We start from the raw sequence: 16,854 nt of genomic DNA, 5'->3' as shown, positions 1-16,854 counted from the left end.
CGGGGTTTCACCATGTTGGCCAGGCTGGTCTCAAACTCCTGAGCTCAAGTGATCCACCTGCTTTGGCTTTCCAAAGTTCTGGGACTGTGGGTGTGAGCCACCACGCCTGGCCAGAATTTCATTTCCTTGCTGAGTGAGATGGTCTCCCCTTCTCCTCTGCTCCCATAGCCCCTTCCCTGCCCTTTGTGTAACTCTCACCTGTTCACCACCCATATCCCTCCCAACGCGTAGTGCTTAACTCACCACCATTGCTCCCCAAAGCCTAGGACGGTACTAGAGACAGCACAAGCACTGAATTGGTATTTGTTGCATGGATACATGAATTTATTAATTCAACAGGGATGGATTGTCATGTAGGTGGCTTTGGTGACTGGGTGGGGACAAGGGGAGATACTGTATAAGCTATAGCCAGGGCCTGCCCGTGGCAGCAGGTAGCTGGAGGGAGAAGGCCACATCACCTCCAGCATGCTGGGTGCTGATTTTAATGGCCTGGCAGTGAGGTGCGTGCATGGCAGAGCCTGCAGAAGAGGTAATGCCGAGAGGGCAGCTCTGCCCACCTCTAATTATTGCTTGAATCTCTCTGGTAGTGTCAGCTACCTGCCCCAGGGAGCTCAGTCTCCTCCATCACAGTGTGCGCTCCAGGTGGGGCTGCCGCCACTGCCAGTGGGGAAGACCAGAGGAGGTTCCCAGGGGTCTTTGGGTCTTGGAGAGCAGAGGCAGCCCCAGGCTTGGACCCTGCTTAGCTCCTGTCCTTCCTGTCCCCAGGGCAGCTGAAGGGTGCCCCAGACTCCAGGGTCCCATCCAGAAGCCTCCAGGGTGACCAAGGAGCAAACTGGCTGAAGGAGGGTCCCCAGCACCCCCCAGGGAGGGAGCCTCAGATGGTTTGGTGTCTGCTGACGTGGAAGCCCTTGGGAAGATGGTGCCCTAGTGGCCGGCTAGGCAGGTGGGCAGCTCAGGCCCGGAAGGAGGCCTTCACTACGCGGCCCTTCAGTGGCTGTGGTGGCCGGAAGTTGTTCACCATGTGGATCCTCTCATCATCCTCTGAGGTAAAAAGCAGGCTCCGGAACTTCCCCATCTTGAGGAAGCAGAAGGGATGCTCAGGGCAGATTGGGGGTGCTGTGGACCTCTATGACCCCGATGCATCATCTGGCATACCTGCCCAGCCAGCTCTACCCTTCCCTCCTCCTTCCCTTAGGGTCTGTCCCTACTCTTCCCCACTCATTCTTCTCTGTGGGACCCTAATTTACTTACTCACTAAAGAGCCTGGGCTCTGCTTCACCTAGTTCTAGTTCCAAGCCCATCTAGCTAAGACTTATCAGCAAATGTAGCATTCAGATTCCAACACAGTAGCCGGGGGGCGGGTCCCAGGATCCAGGTATCTCCCCCCACCAGCCAGTGTCTAGGTTCTGGTGATTAACAATCAAGCTAACTCCCAACCAAGAATCTATACATTTATTAGTAAAAAATGGGGAGGAACCTTGAAGGTGGGATCACAGGCTGTGGGGTGCTAGCTGGAGAGTCACACTGCCTGGGGTGAGCCCTGAGTGCCACGTCCCTCCATCTGGCCCTCTGAGAGGACTCACCTGCCTTTCAGAGATGCAGATGGGCTCCCGGAGCACAATCCAGGTGACACTCTCGCTGAGTGGGGGAGTCGTCAGAGAGCCCGGGTAGGTCCAGTAGTGCCGGCTGGCAGGCAGGAGGCACTTGGGGTTGAAGCAGCTGAACTGGGCTTTGGTGCCCTGGAGCAAGGTGGGGGAACCCGGGAATCAGCACAGACCTCCCACTGGGACCAAACCAGCAACTTCTCCACCCATTTCTTTATTTCTCTTTCTCTTTTTCTTTCTTTTTTCCTTCCTTCTTTCCTTCCTTCCTTCCTTCCTTCCTTCCTTCCTTCCTTCCTTCCTTCCTTCCTTCCTTTCCTTCCTTCTTTCCCTCTCTCTCTTTCCTTCCTTCCTTCCTTCCTCTCTCTCTCCTTCCTTCCTTCCTCTCTCTCTCTTTCTTTCTTTTCTTTTTCTTTTTTTTTTTTGAGGCAGAGTCTCACTCTGTTGCCCAGGCTGGAGTGCAGTGGCACGATCTCGGCTCACTGCAACCTTTGCTTCTTGGGTTCAAGCAATTCTCGTCTCTCAGCCTCCCGAGTAGCTGAGATTATAGGCATGCACCACCACGCCCAGCTAATTTTTGTATGTTTAGTAGAGACAGGGTTTCACAAACATGTTAGCCAGGCTGGTCTTGAACTCCTGACCTCAAGTGATCCGCCCACCTCGGCCTCCCAAAGTGCTAGGATTACAGGCATGAGCCACCATGCCCGGTCTTCACCCATTTCTATCAGCAGGATTTAGGCCTCTCTATGTCCATTGATGCAAACTGTGGGCAAATGTCTGTAATCCCAGATACTGTCTTCCAGCTTAAGCCGGGCCCTCTCCATCTGTTTGCTTGTGTGTAAAAGCTGTGGCTCCTGGAGGTATTTGGCCATGATGTTCCCTCCCTTGCCTTCAGCTGCCCTTAGTGACATTGCCTATTAGACCACCATTAATGTGACAAGCATCTTATCAATTCTATACCCAGCCAGGCTTCATACTGGGCACCCAAGGGGGCTGCTGACCCCAATGAGGAATCAGGTGCAGGGCCCTGCTGGTGCTGCCCTCCTTCTTGGTCTCAGCAAGGGTTTACTCCCAGAATGAAGGAGTGGATGGGCCCAACTTGTGAGCCAGCCTCTTCGTCTCTCCCCATCAGCTGCTCGGGTCAGGGGCATGGACTTTACCTTGAACCGGACCATGTAGAGCGCATCTGTCAGACGATTCATGCTGGGGTGCTCGTCTCCTGTCTGTCAGGGAGAGGGTAGTATGAGTCCAGCACCCATTGTGTTCCAGAACTAGGGGCAGTGCCAGGCCTCCCATGCTGCTCTTGGCCCCAGCAAACCACCACTCACCTCCAAGAAAACACCAACCACAGCCAGGCCATCAGGCGCTGAGGCTGCCTCCCCAAAAGTGCTGTACTTCTTGGCATTCCAGTGAACCAGATGAAGCTATGGGGCAACAACAGGACAATGCTTTGTGCCTCCCAGGGGCAATGGGAACTCTGAGCCAGGCTCCCCTCACTCCCACCAGACTCCTGGCCTCTTTGCAGGAAAGGGAAGCTGTCAAGCCTCCAAGGATTAGGATGCTGGGGGCCCAGGGGAGCCCCAGAGGGTCACAGGTAGCATCCACCCAGCTCTGGGCCCAATTCTTTTCTGAACTCCAGGGGACCCAGAGAGGAATCTGGCCCAGGCCCTGCTTTGCAGGGAACGAGTTGTGAAATCGATCATGAACATCCAGCGTGACACCTCCTTGAGGAGGTGGTGCCTACAGCTGAGTCCAGAGAATAAGCAGGGGGTTATCAGAGGGAAGCCTTGGGGAAGGGCATTCCAGGCAGAGAGAACAGCACAGGCAAAGCTTGGTGGTATGAAGGAGCCAGGTGTGGACAGGGACAGGGGATTTGTCATGCAGCTCAGTGTATGAAGAGATGAGGGGAAAGATGAGGCCAGGCAAGGTTAGCTCATGCACAGCCTTGAATACCGGGCTCAAGCCTTGAAGGGCTGTCAGCAAGGCTGCAGTGGGACTGGATAGCCCTTCAGAAAACTCCAGGATGTACAGACCAGAAAGGACAGCAGTGGCCGGGTTCAGATGGAAGACCCTGTGCTGGGGGTGGGTAGAAAGTATCTCTCCCGCCGGGCGCGGTGGCTCACGCCTGTAATCCCAGCACTTTGGGAGGCCGAGGCGGGTGGATCACGAGGTCAGGAGATCGAGACCATCCCTGGCTAACATGGTGAAACCCCGTCTCTACTAAAAATACAAAAAAACTAGCCGGGCGTGGTGGCGGGCGCCTGTAGTCCCAGCTACTCGGAGGCTGAGGCGGGAGAATGGCGTGAACCCGGGAGGTGGAGCTTGCAGTGAGCCGAGATCGCGCCACTGCACCCCAGCCTGGGCGACACAGCGAGACTCCGTCTCAAAAAAAAAAAAAAAAAAAAAAAGAAAGTATCTCTCCCAAAGGCCCCGGGTGCTCCTCTTCCCCCTCTCCAAGGCCCCACCCCAGGCATCCTTAAGCCCCTGACTACCCAGGCCTGCGTTCCTTCCCATGTAGCAGAGGGATTCAAGTGGAGGAGGGCCCATACCTCGCTGGGGAAGGACTTGCCATCCACCGTGTGCTCAGAACCCACATCGTGCTTCTTGCCCCAGTGGAAGTGAAACTGCTTGAGGCGGTAGGGCCCTTCCAGGGGGCCCCCAGTCACCACTGTGGGTAGAAGTGGGGCGAGTGGCAATGAGTAGGAGAGGACCGACGGCCCAGTGCCAGGGCCAGGGCAGCAGCCCAGGAAGGGACATATATATAAATATATATATATATATATATTTTTTGAGTCAGGGTCTCACTCTGTCATCCAGGCTGGAATGCCATGGCTTATTATAACCTCAACCTCCTGGCCTCAAGCCATCCTCCTGCCTTGGCCTCCAGGGTAGCTGGGACTATAGGCATGTGGCACCACGCCCAGCTAATTTTTTTTATTTTTTGTAGAGATGGGGTCTCTCTATGTTGGCCAGGCTTGTCTTGAACTCATGGGCTCAAGCAATCGTCCTGCCTTGGCCTCCCAAAATGCTGGGATTACAGGCATGAGCCACTGTGCCAGCTGAGATACATTTTTACTTTTTGTGTGTGTGTGTTTTTGTTTGTTTGTTTGTTTTGAGATGGAGTCTCACTCTGTCGCCCAGGCTGGAGTAAAGTGGTGGCACAATCTTGGCTCACTGCAACCTCTACCTCCCAGGTTCAAGCATTTCTCCTGCCTCAGCCTCCCAAGTATCTGGGATTACAGGCACCCGCCGCCACATCTGGCTAACTTTTTGTATTTTTAGTAGAAAAGGGGTTTCACCATGTTGGCCAGGCTGGCCTCGAACTCCCGACCTTAGGTGATCTGCCCACCTCAGCCTTCCAAAGTGTGGGATACATTTTTCATTTGGAAAATTCACTGGGCTGACTGGGCTTGGGTTGGTCCCCACTGCCCTCTAGACCCCTGTCCCTTGAGCTGGGCCAAGGCAGAAATCCCGACAGCCCACAGGTGACAGAGGAATCTGGGACTGACAGAGGACAGCTCTCTATCTAGCTGTCCTCCCTACCCCTGCCCGATTTCCCATGGAGGGTGGGACCCTGCGTCCCAAGACCCCCATTACCACTAACAATTAGGCCTCCCATGTCTGAAACCCTGATCCAGGGCTAGGTTGAAAAGACTATTTTGTTTAGCCTGCATAGTATCCCATGAGGGACAGAACTTACTATTATCCATATTCTATAAAGGGGGAAGCTGAGGCACAGTGATGGCAAGGCATTTGCTCAGGGTCACACAGCAAGGCACTGAACTAGGGTATGAACTTGTATCTCTTATGTCCAAAGCCCAAGCCACTAATCACCAGGTAACACTGCCTCCCTAAAACCTTGAGCCTTCTTTAAACTTTGTGCTTTTCCAGAAGAGGAAGGTAGCTCCTGAGGCTCTCTACCTTCCTGGACAGGCCCAGGTGCCCCCCGTGCCATCTCCCCCAGAAATGGATTCTTCTGAGGGCCCCACTTGTGCTGGTTTTGTGACTTTCTTGCCTTGATACCCGGTGAGCTGGGGCCACGCACGAGGCCTCCTGGGACTGATAGAATTTCTCGCTGAAAGGGATCTGGAGGTGGAAGGAGCCCCAGCTAGGCTTGAATGTGAACTCCTGGATCAGATAACACCCCAGGCTCAGAGTTCCACTAGGCCCCTCCATGATGGGTGACCAGGGTAGGGCTTTGGCCCTGTGGCCTCCACAAGCAAGAGGACAGGACAGTCCAGAAGTCCCTCCTTCTTGCCTGGTCTTATCAAAGAGGCAAGACATATCCTGGGCACTGGTTAGGAGTCTGGGGGTGGTAGCTGTGGGTGGGGCCTCAATCAGGCTGCCCAATCCCTGGCAGCAGGAGCGGCTGAGCCCGCAGTCTGAGCAATCGGATAGGTCTGCAGATGCCACCCTCCAAGCATGCCTCACCTGGGACCCCATAGTATGGGCTCCTGGAGAGGGAGCTCCCTTCTTAACACCCCTTGACCTTGGACCCCTTAGCCTCCTCCCCCAGTTCACACACAGAATGTGCTGCCATTCACGAGGCACTCAATGTGTGTTTAGCACATTCACGGGGCACTCATTGTGTGTTTGGCACTCTGCTGGCATCAACCCATCTGACCTCCCGACTGACCCACAGTGGGTGAGCGGCAGAGCCCCACCATCTCATTCCTCTTTTCCCTGGCTTCCTGCACCCTCAGGCCTGGGCATTCTGGGCAGGGGAGGGAGCCCCAGCCAGGTCTGAAGGCAACAGCCCGGATCAGTGATCCACAGGCATGTCCCCCGTGTCTTCTCCCACCCCAGTGGACTTCATTGAGCTACTGATTTCTTAGTTGAGCCCCCAGTGCCCTCTGAAGGCTATTAGAAGGGACAGTCATGTGAAAACTGTTTCTTGCCAAGCTATCATCTAGGGTCAGCTAGAGCCCCATGTCCCCTCCCCACAGCTCTGAGTAAGAGGGTTTTCTTAGAATTCAGTATGAGAAAATAAATGCTTTGTCTTTCTCCTGAGGATCTGCTAGACTCGCAGCAAGAACTATAACCAACCTTTCTGTTTTTTCCTAGCCTACCAGGGAGCTTAGAACTAAGTAAGATCATTCTTCCGGTGAAAGGTCTGGCTTCCTTCATCTTCTTTGCCTTTTAATTTTCTATTTGAAACTTAAGTTCCTTTGAGGGCTTTTATTGTATTTGTGGGGAGGGGAGAAGAAGGGGGAAGGAAGCAGTTATTAATACTTCTTTACATAATAAACTCTAGCAGATTTCTTCCTCACCCCATTCCACCACCCTACCCACCACAGGCCCAGTCATAAGGATGAAAATCCCTTCAATGAACAGCACTCCTGAGGCCTCTGCCTAGGCATTTATCGTGAAAGAACCTGGGCTCTAATCCCAGGGCAAAGAGGCCTTGGAAGGAGCTGCCACGAGTTCCCACTGGCCTCTTTCTGGCCCAAGATGGTTGGACCTTGAAGTCGTAGGTGAACTGGAGAGAGAGAGAGACCTTTGGGTTGGACCAGGCTGCTTCTGGCCCTCCGCAGCTCATCAAGCCTCTATTTGCCCATCTGAGAGATGGGTTCTTGAAAAGAATAAATGAGTGACTTACAACCTTAGCAGGGGGCTTGGCACACATAAATTTTAGCTCCCTTCTCTCTCCCTGCTGGGCTTGGCCAGATCACACAGGGAGGAGGGCTTGGCAGGTCAGCGATGGGGCAGAGAGTGAAAACAAACCTGATCTGTAGCACCACACGGAAGGGAAGGAAGGGAAAGAAAGAAATTAGCATTTCTTGAGCATCTGCTGTATGCCAGCTCTATCGACCTTACTTGGTTTTTTTCATTTTTCCCCTCTGACCTAAGATGGTAGGTCTTATTGCTCCCATTTTATACATAAGGAAACTGAAGATCAGCCCAAGGCTTCACAGCTAGTGAGTGGAGGAGCCTTTCTTACCCACCATAGCATGCTTCCTGAGACTGCCCAACACAAGATTAGGACCCTAAGGGGCCAGGGGCCAGGTGCCAGGCTTTGGCAGGGGCCACTTACCGGTTCGGTCATCACTGTCATTGAAGTCTACCTGGACAGAGTGGCCATTGTTGGTGATGCTGAGGGACATGCAGGCCTCATAAGAAAGCTCCAGTGGTTGCAGGCTGGGTGAGTACACAGCCTGGCTGGAGATGATATTGATGGGTGATTGGCGATCTCCTTGGGCAATGGGATACAGTTTGTGCCAATGCGAGGGGCCTGCAGGTGGGGAGGAGGGCAAGGACTCAGACCAGCCAGGATCTCTGGGCTTTAGGCTAAGGACACCCATGGGGGATGGTCTCTTCAGCATTCCTTCAGAGGTGGGCCCCTGCGTTGGACCTGCACGGCTTGGAGTTCCAATGCCAGCTTTGCCATTTCCCCTTTCAGCCTCCATTTCTTTGTCTGTGAAATGGTCTCACTAAAACTCACCTTCCAGCGCTGATAGGAGGCCCAGAGAGGTACTGTATGGAAGGGAACATAACAGCTACAGGCTCAGGGGTGGCTCAGAGTAATAAGTCTCCCCAGCAGGGAGATCTCCAGGCATCTGAAGTCTCTGACCCGACCCCATCAGCATCTCACCTCTTTCTGCACCTTGGGCAATTTGGTGTTGGTGTTTGTGATAAATAACAACAAAAACTCACATCAACCTAGCTTTGACTCTGTGACATGTATTTGCCTCTCACAACCACCTTGTGAAGTAGAAACCAGCAAGATCCACATTTCATAGATGAAGGAACTGAGGGCCACTCACACATTTGTGCATGCATAAGTATTAATATAAATATACAACATGTGCATGCACTGCCCCCAGCTGCCCTCTCCACATGTGTGCCTATGGGTCCATAGAGATCTTCCTATGAACACATTAATCTTTCTATGATCTTCCATTGTACACACATGTGCACAATGACCTGGGCTCTGTAGGCTCAGAGCATCCAGGCCCAGAATATTCATGTGTACAAACACACAGCCCTGCAGACTACATCTGACACACGCATATGCTGTCTCACACACAAACCCCTCTGTTGGAGACCCAAGTTTGCATAAAGGGACCACAGCAAAACACATGCCCATGCGTGCACACACACACACACACACACACACCTGCATACACACCCACAGGCGCCCACCACCTGCCTCCCAGAGGATCCATCTGCAGCCGAAAGGCTCAGCATCTCCCTGGGGAACATCCTGAGATGCAGCCTATTTTTAGAGCTACTGCCGGCTGGTGCTTCTCCCCCTTTTTGGCTTCTTAAGTTTTCCTGAGAAAACAGCAGCAGGTGCCGACAGAGCCGTGTCCCCAATGGATGACTCAGAATCGTGGCCCGGCCCCTCTGGGTTATTTTTGAAGCTCTGTGAACACTGCCGCATGCCGGCACCTCTGTCCTCTGTACTTCTCTTCCTTGACTGGACAATCCAGCTCTGCCTGGGTGATGGGGTGGCTGCCTAGGAGGAGCAGGCCCATGGAGCAGGCTACACAGGACACTGGGTGCTCAGAGATGGTGGGCATGACTAACAAGAAGGGCTGGAGGCAGGGGACTCTGGCTCTGGGGGAAGTACCCAAAAGGTGGCTCAGGGCAGGTGCTGGGAGAAGATGATCTCTATGTGTCCTGTCCGTCTGCCCCGTGTCTGCCTGTCTCTCCCTCTCTGCTTGTCTATATCATCTTTTTCTGAATGTCTCTTTCCAGCTCTTGCATACCCAGATCTGGGGGGTTCTCTTCTAAAATATGCTCCTTTGTTCTTGGAGCCCCAGAGGGGGCCAGAGACTCCCTCTGGTCTACTGCAACTTTCTGGCTTCCCAGATTGTAGTCCCCCACCCAACCTCAAGAAGTGACTGCCTCTCCGCACAGGAGTGGGGCTGGGGGATGTTCCTCCCACCATTACTTTTTCTTCTCCGCACCCCACCTGTCCTGCACTGGTTCCCCAGCGAAACAGGGAACCCCTTACCCCACACCCCCACCCCTTCTTGGTAAGAAATGGCCCCAAAAGGAATTGACTGCCCCAGACCCACACTCCAGCCGTCTGGCTCTCATCTTCTGCCTCTTCTCCCTTTCTCTGAGTCCTAAGGAAACTGAGGTAGGATGAAGGAGCTCTCTTCCGCGTCAGCCCAGGAGGCTGGTGTGGGCCACGAGCTCCCACGACTCACACCCGGACGTGCACAAACACCCTTGCTCAGTGTAGACACCCAGACACATGCTTGCGCCCCCAAGTGCCCCCTTCCCTCACATACCAGCCGAGAAGGCAGCTCGGCCACTTCTGCGGGGAAACTCTGCGGGGGACACTGCGCCCTTGCCACGCGGAGCCCCGATCCCCCAAGGTCCCCGCACACTTGCCGTGCGCGCTCCCCGCACAGACACCCGCGCACAGCGCTCCGCCGCGCCTGCCGCCCGCTGCCCTGGGCCACCCCCACGCGCTGCGCACGCCCCAGGCGAGTGAGTGAGAGTCGGGGCCTGGGTCTGAGCGGGCTGGGCAGTCAGGGGCTTGCTTCGCGGAGGAGGCGGCAGAACACAGCCACCGGGTCGCTAGCTGGCGGCGGGTGCCACCTGGGGCGCAGCGCGGACTTTGCGTCTGGCGCAGGGGACCAAGGCTTGGGCCGAGTTCGGGGACCGGGATGGGAAGAGGGGTCCTGGCCCAGCCTGGAGAGTGGGAGCTTGCTGGTCCGGGAAACCAGCTGGGCAAGAGGGTTGGGGCGAGTGCAGTTGGGTCGGGGTCTGAGCCGGGGGCGGTGGGGGAGGTCTGCGCCTACCGTCGTCCTGGCCGTAGCCCCAGCCGTGGTGGCCGGTCATGCCGCTGCCGTCCCCGCAGCCGTGCACCTGCCCGGTCAGCTCGGTCCGCTCGTTCCGGCTGCGGCTCCGGCCCCGCTCGCTACCGCGGAGCAGCCTCTTAAAGCAGCGGCTGGCGGGAGGAGCAGTTCCCGGGGGACCCGCCCCCCACCCCCCAGCAGGGCCAGAGGGGCCGGCCTGCCCCGCCCTCGCCCGCCGGCGAGCCAGTTGAACCCCGAGCACAGATTCAGGGTAGGAGGAAGTAACCCTCTCCCCACAACTCCCACCCCTGCCCTGCCTGGACTACTCTCTCTTTTTCCCCCAGCAACCTGTGCGGACTCTGGGACACTAGATGCCCATGCCGCACATGTCGTCCCTTCCCCAGGCTTGTCCCAGACCTGCAAATACCACCACCAGGGACCTGAGCTCTGGGTCCTGAATCCTTTGGGGTTGGAAAGTCCCCTTTAAACTGCAAACTACACTGACCATCAAGTGTCCAGAATTGGAACTTCCACTGTTTGCCAGGGGCTGTTGCAGGTGCTGGGCCAAGCTTTGGGTCTTTCCTATAGTGTAACCCTCTCAATTACCCTACAAGGTTGGGTGTTTCCATTAGCCCTGTCTGACAGAGGAGGGGACTGAGGCCGGGAGAACTGAAGTGACTTGCCCAAGGTCATCTAGCCAGGGGGTAGGGGGTTCATTCCCTGGAGTTCTTACTCCAGACACTCGGAGTTTTGTGGGATTTTTTGTTTGTTTGCTTGTTTGTTTTTAGACGGAGTCTTGTTCTATCACCCAGGCTGGCACTATCTCAGCTCACTGCAACCTCCACCTCCTCGGTTCAAGTGATTCTTCTGCCTCAGCCTTCCAAGTAGCTGGGATTACAGGTGTGGGCCACCACACCCAGCTAATTTTTGTATTTATTTGTAGAGATGGGGTTTCACCATGTTGTCTAGGCTGGTCTCAAACTTCTGGCCTCAAGTAATCCACCCGCCTTGGCCTCCCAAAGTGTTGGGATTACAGGCGTGAGCCACCACTCCTGGCCTGACACTGGGGTCTTTACCATTTCTCCTTGGTGCTGGGTACAAGGGTGTACTGTGAGTGTGGGGATCCAGGAACCCTGGGGTAGATGCAGGGACAGGACTGGCAATCTGAACCCTTGGCCCAGGTAGAACCAGAGCTCCAAGGGGGAGTGAGGAGGAGTGGCATCAACCAATGGGCCTGAGGACAGGCAGACACCAGGTGGCTTCCCCTTAGAGCTCAGTCTGAGGCTCTGACTTCCACCATCCCTGTTATTTTCTCTGCTGCTTCCTCCTTTCTTCAGGGACTCTGCTTGTCCCTCCATAGCCTGCTGTTAGTCCCTCCTCTCCTGACCTCCCCATAACCTTCAGTACACCCACTGGGAGCTCAGACCCTCCACCCTGCACTCAACCCCAGCACCTGCCTTGGCCCAGGATTTTCCCACCCACAAGCCGTGGTCCTTGTGGTGCCCTCCACCTGGTGCATCCTCTGTCCTCCACCCACTGGCTCCAGCCAGCCCAATCTGATTCATCTTAGGATGTGGCCTTGTGCCAGGGATAGGGCTTGTCTCTGGCTAGTCCTCAGCAGGCAGTTTTGGAAAGACAAACAGATGGGTGGATGGAAGGACAGAGAAATGATCCCACCCAGGGTCCTGTATTCAGCAGAGTTGAACAGCCACTAGTACAATGTCTGCTGGCCAGATCTTGAACAGAGACACTCTTTCAGGCCCTGCTCTTGGCTGACCTTGTGCAGGAATCTGCCATCTTGTCTGCCTGGCTCCCCTACATCTCTGTGTCTGTCTCAGTTTCCCTCTCCCAGGCCCTGACCCCAGATCCTCAGAGAGAGCTATGGAGATTAATTGACAACTGGTTGGCTGGGCCAATGTCAGTGACTGCCCAGGCCTGCAAAGATGCCCCTCTCTGATCCAGGAGCAGGAAGGGATCCTTAATATAAATATGACCCTAGGGTGGGGCAGGGGACTTATGACAGAGACAAGTAGCCCCCAAGACCAGATGTGACAGAGAATCCACCATTGTTAAGGCCCCAGGTCTCCAAGCCAGAAATGGCATCTACAGATCAAGAAGACAAAGGCGTGCTTCTGGATGAGGCCTGGACCTTCTATCTCCCAGAGAAGCCAGCCATCCTTTACCTGGGAGAGCTGCCAGCACCCTTTACCTGGGAGAGAGCTCTGGGGATAGCCCAAACTCCATTGGCCCATTTCCTCTTCAGAGGAACTCAGGTCTTTTTCATATTTATTTGTAGTTCTTAAAAGATACAATTGGGCCAGGCACAGTAGCTCACGCCTGTAATCCCAGCACTTTGGGAGGCCGAGGTGGGTGGATTACCTGAGCTCAGGAGTTCAAGACCATCCTGGGCAACATGGTGACACCCTGTCTCCACTAAAGTACAAAAAATTAGCCAGGTATGGTGGCAGGTGCCTGTAGTCTCAGCTACTCAAGAGGCTGAGGCATGAGAATTGCTTGAGTCCAGGAGGCAGAGGTTGCAGTGAGCCAAGGTCACATCACTGCACTCCAGCTTGGGCTACAGAGTGAGATTCTGTGTCCAAAAAAAAAAAAAAAAATTACAATTAGAATTCTTCATATAGTTTTTCATCCAACTTCATCTACATAGTAACCCTGGGGGGATTTTTTACCCCATTTTACAGATGAGAAAAGCAAGACTCAGAGAAGATGAGTGATGGGCTCAAAGATGTGCAGTGAGTGACTGAACAAAGATGAAAACCCAGGGCTGCTGGGTCCCTTATTCAATATTGTCCAAAATCACTGGAAAGGGAGGAAGTGGATTTTAAATTTGACTCTCATTTGTGTGTATATGCAAGTCCCTCCAAAAGGACTTAAGAGAAGCTAGGGACAATGTTTACCTACAGGGAGGAGACTGGATGCCGGAAGGTTGTGGGAGGTTGTGGAAGGGTGTGGTATGGCGTGGGAAGGGCACTCTTTACTGGTACTCCTTTGTATCTTTTGAATGAATTAAAGCATGTATTACCTCTTTAACAACCAAATAAAAGTTGATTCAGTTCTTCCTTCCTGCAGCCTATCTTCAGCATTTTCTCTGGGTACTGGGAACTCAGGCAGGTGAGAGGAGCCAGTGGAGACTGCCCTTCTAAGGTGAAGTGCCAGTTGCCCCAGCAGCCCACTCAGGTCAACTTTGGGGAGCCTGTGCCTCCATTCAGGTGCCTCCAGTCTCAATTACATGCTGTTTTTAAAGCCGAGTTGATTTCTCTGCTTGAGAGTTTTCTCTTTGGTCTCACTGGTGTCAGTGGCTCCTGGTTTTTGCTATTTATATGGGAGGGGAAAATGGGGGATGTGAGGGCTGTGATGGAGGCCTGGGGGAGGAGGGCATGAGCAGCCTGTAAAGCCAAGCCTCATTCATCCAACGACCTTGGCCTCCAACTTTCACTTCCTTTATTCTTTTTCTTTTTCTTAAAGATTATATAGAGACTATGTATTAGTAGTACATAAATAGTCAAGGCCAGGTATGGTGGTGTGCCTATAATCCCAGCTACTCAGGAGGCTGAGGTGGGAGGATCCCTTAAGTCCAGGGGTTTGAGACTGTAGTATGCTATAATCACACATATGAATAGCCACTGCTCTCCAGCCTGGGTAACATAGAGAGACCCCATCTTTAAAAAAACAAAACAAAAAAAAACGGAAAACCATTGAGCAATCAGGATCATAGGATGGCTTTGTGACCAGTTTTTTCCCACCCAGTGCCCTGTGGTAAGTGTTTCCTTACTTGATCGGCCTTGGAGAACTTGACACATAATATTCATTCACACACTGCTGTGATTTTGTTATTTCTAGTTTTCAGTGTTGCAAATATCACTGCAGTGAACATCCTTATTTGTACATCTTTAGTATTTTTTTTTTTTGAGAGCCCGTATGATTTTTTTTTTTAGTATTTTTTTTTTTTAAGAGATGGGGTCGGCCGGGTGCAGTGGCTCACACCTGTAATCCCGGCACTTTGGGAGGCGGGTGGATCATGAGTTCAGGAGATCGAGACCATCCTGGCTAACATGGTGAAACCCCATCTCTACTAAAATTACAAAAAAAAAATTAGCCAAGCGTGGTGGCGGGTGCCTGTAGTCCCAGCTACTCGGGAGGCTGAGGCAGAAGAATGGTGTGAGGCAGAGCTTGCAGTGAGCCAAGATTGTGCCACTGCACTCCAACCTGGGCAACAGAGTGAAACTCCGTCTCAGAAAAGAAAAAGGGTCTCACTGTGTTGCTCAGGCTGATCTATCTCAAATTCCTGGCCTCGAGCAATACTTCCACGTCAGTCTCCCAAAGTACTGGGATTACAGGTGTGAACCAACGTGGCTAGTCTCCTTACTTACACATCTTTATATGTGTCTGATGATTTCCTTGGAATAAATTGATAGAGGTAGAATCATCAAATCAAATGATATATACATTGCTAGGAACATATTTTAAAATGTACAAAGTATGATGGCAATAGTTTCAGAAATTTATTCTTTAATTCAATAAACATTTACTGAAGACTTACTAGATGTCAACTGCTGGGCTAGGCACAGGTGATACAACTGTGAACATTATAGACTCATAGCTGCCTCAAGGAGCTTATGGGGTTGGGGAGCGAGGCAAGAGATCAGCCAATGACGACCAGGGTGAGAAGGGATAGGATGCACAAGGACAGGCAGGGAGGGCTAGTGGCCCGGGAGGATGTCCTGGGTTATGACTCATTCTTCCTGGCTGGTCTCCCGCAGACTATAATCTCTGCCAGCACAGAGCTAGCCTCCAACTTCCTGACAGTCCAAAGATCCAGTCTGCCCTCATTGAGACCAAATGGACTGATAAAATAACAGACTTGCGCTGGGGTCTGGTCAGATCTGTTGGGGGCATTTGTTTCTTTTTGTTTGAGATAAGGTCTCACTCTGTCACCCAGACTAGAGTGCAGTGGTGCAGTCATAGCTCACTGCAGCCTCCAACTCCTGGGCTCAAGTGATCCTCCCACCAAGTAGCTGGGACTACAGGTGTGCCACTATGCCTGGCTAATTTTTTTTTTTTTTTGAGACAGAGTTTCGCTCTTTCACCCATGCTGGAGTGCAGTGGCATGATCTTGGCTCACTGCAACCTCTGTCTTCCGGTTTCAAGTGATTCTCATGCCTCAGCCTCCTGAGTAGCTGGGATTACAGGTGCCCACCGCCACGCCAGGCAAATTTTTGCATTTTTAATAGAGACAAGGTTTCACCATATTGGCCAGGCTGGTCTTGAACTTCTGACCTCGTGATCTGCCCAGTTTGGCCTCCCAAAGTGCTGGGATTACAGGTGTGAGCCACCGCACCCGATGACATTTTTTATTTTTTGTAGAGACGGGGTCTTGTAATGTTGCCCAGGCTGGTCTCAAACTCCTGGCCTCAAGTGATCCTCCTGCCTTGGCCTCCCAAAGTACTACAGGTGTGGGATTACAGGTGTGATTACAGGTGTGAGCCACTGCACCAGACTGGGATATTTGTTTCTAACCCCTGCACCACCTCTTATTCTTTGTTACTTCACTCTTCTCTCCAAACATCTGCCCTCTGTCTGTAAATCAGGGTTAGCAGCAATATCTATTGCATTGGGTGGTTGTGAGCTCATGAGGTGATGCATGTCAGGGGCCTGCCTGGCATCATAGTAAGTGCTGAGAAAGCCAGGATAGGATCAAGCATGTATCAGAATCACCTGGATGACTTGTTTCCTGAGCCTCACTCTACAGTTTCTGATTCAGCAAGTATGGATAAGGTCCAAGAATTTGTACTTCTTTTTTTTCAGAGACAAGGTCTCGCCATGTCACCCAGCCTGGTTTTGAGCTCCTGGGCTCAAACAATCCTCCTGCCTCAGCCTCCTAAGTGTTGGAATTACCAGAGTGAGTCATCTTACCTGGCCTTCTTTTTTTTTTCACACTTATTTATTTATTTGTTTTAAGATAGGGATATCTCACTCTGTTGCCCAGGTTGGAGTGCAGTGGCAAGATAATAGCTCACTGCAACCCCAAACTCCTGGGCTCAAGTGATCCTTCCACCTTAGTCTCCCAAGTAGCTGGGACTACCAGCATACACCACCATGCCTGGCTAATTTTTAAATTTTTTTTTTTCTTTTTGTAGAGACAGGGTCTTGCTATGTTGCCCAGGCTAGTCTCAAACTCCTGGCCTCAAGGAATCCTCCTGCCTTAGCCTCCCAAAGTGCTGGAATTACAGGCACGAGCCACTGTACCCAGCCAAAAATTTGCCTTTCTAACAAGTTTCCAAAGTGATGTTGATGCTGCTGGTCCAGGACCACACTTTGAAAACCAATTGCTTAAATAAATTACACCATGGCTTCCTGGTCTGATATATCTGGTTTCCACCCTCCACAACATGGATAACTCACCAGTGGGCCCTGAGTTCTTTCATGCAGGGCCATCAAAAGAACTGTGTCTGATCAGCCTCCTCTGCTCCAGCATAGAC

At 52.7% G+C, this 16,854-nt stretch overlaps 1 protein-coding gene across 2 annotated transcripts in view; it reads right to left on the bottom strand.

The window, feature by feature from the left end:
• Nucleotides 1-302: 302 nt before the first annotated feature.
• CA7 (carbonic anhydrase 7) overlaps nt 303-16,854 on the bottom strand; it is an 836,404-nt gene continuing 819,852 nt past the window's right edge. The window contains exons 2-8 of one of the 2 annotated variants that reach the window (XM_050774958.1): nt 10,361-10,591; nt 7,636-7,833; nt 4,151-4,269; nt 2,930-3,025; nt 2,762-2,824; nt 1,584-1,739; nt 303-1,075 (exon numbers count right to left, since the gene is read on the bottom strand). In XM_050774958.1, coding sequence (XP_050630915.1) covers nt 953-1,075; nt 1,584-1,739; nt 2,762-2,824; nt 2,930-3,025; nt 4,151-4,269; nt 7,636-7,833; nt 10,361-10,400 — 795 coding nt within the window. In that variant the 5' untranslated portion in view covers nt 10,401-10,591 and the 3' untranslated portion in view covers nt 303-952. Of the gene's footprint in view, nt 1,076-1,583; nt 1,740-2,761; nt 2,825-2,929; nt 3,026-4,150; nt 4,270-7,635; nt 7,834-9,844; nt 9,977-10,360; nt 10,592-16,854 lie in introns of those variants that run through there. The other variant, XM_050774959.1, reaches the window with a different exon arrangement.

Source organism: Macaca thibetana, chromosome 20 (genome assembly GCF_024542745.1).
Source record: "Macaca thibetana thibetana isolate TM-01 chromosome 20, ASM2454274v1, whole genome shotgun sequence".
NCBI lineage: Eukaryota > Metazoa > Chordata > Mammalia > Primates > Cercopithecidae > Macaca > Macaca thibetana.
Note: the sequence above shows the minus strand (reverse complement) of the source record. Positions and strands in the feature narration are given on the sequence as shown.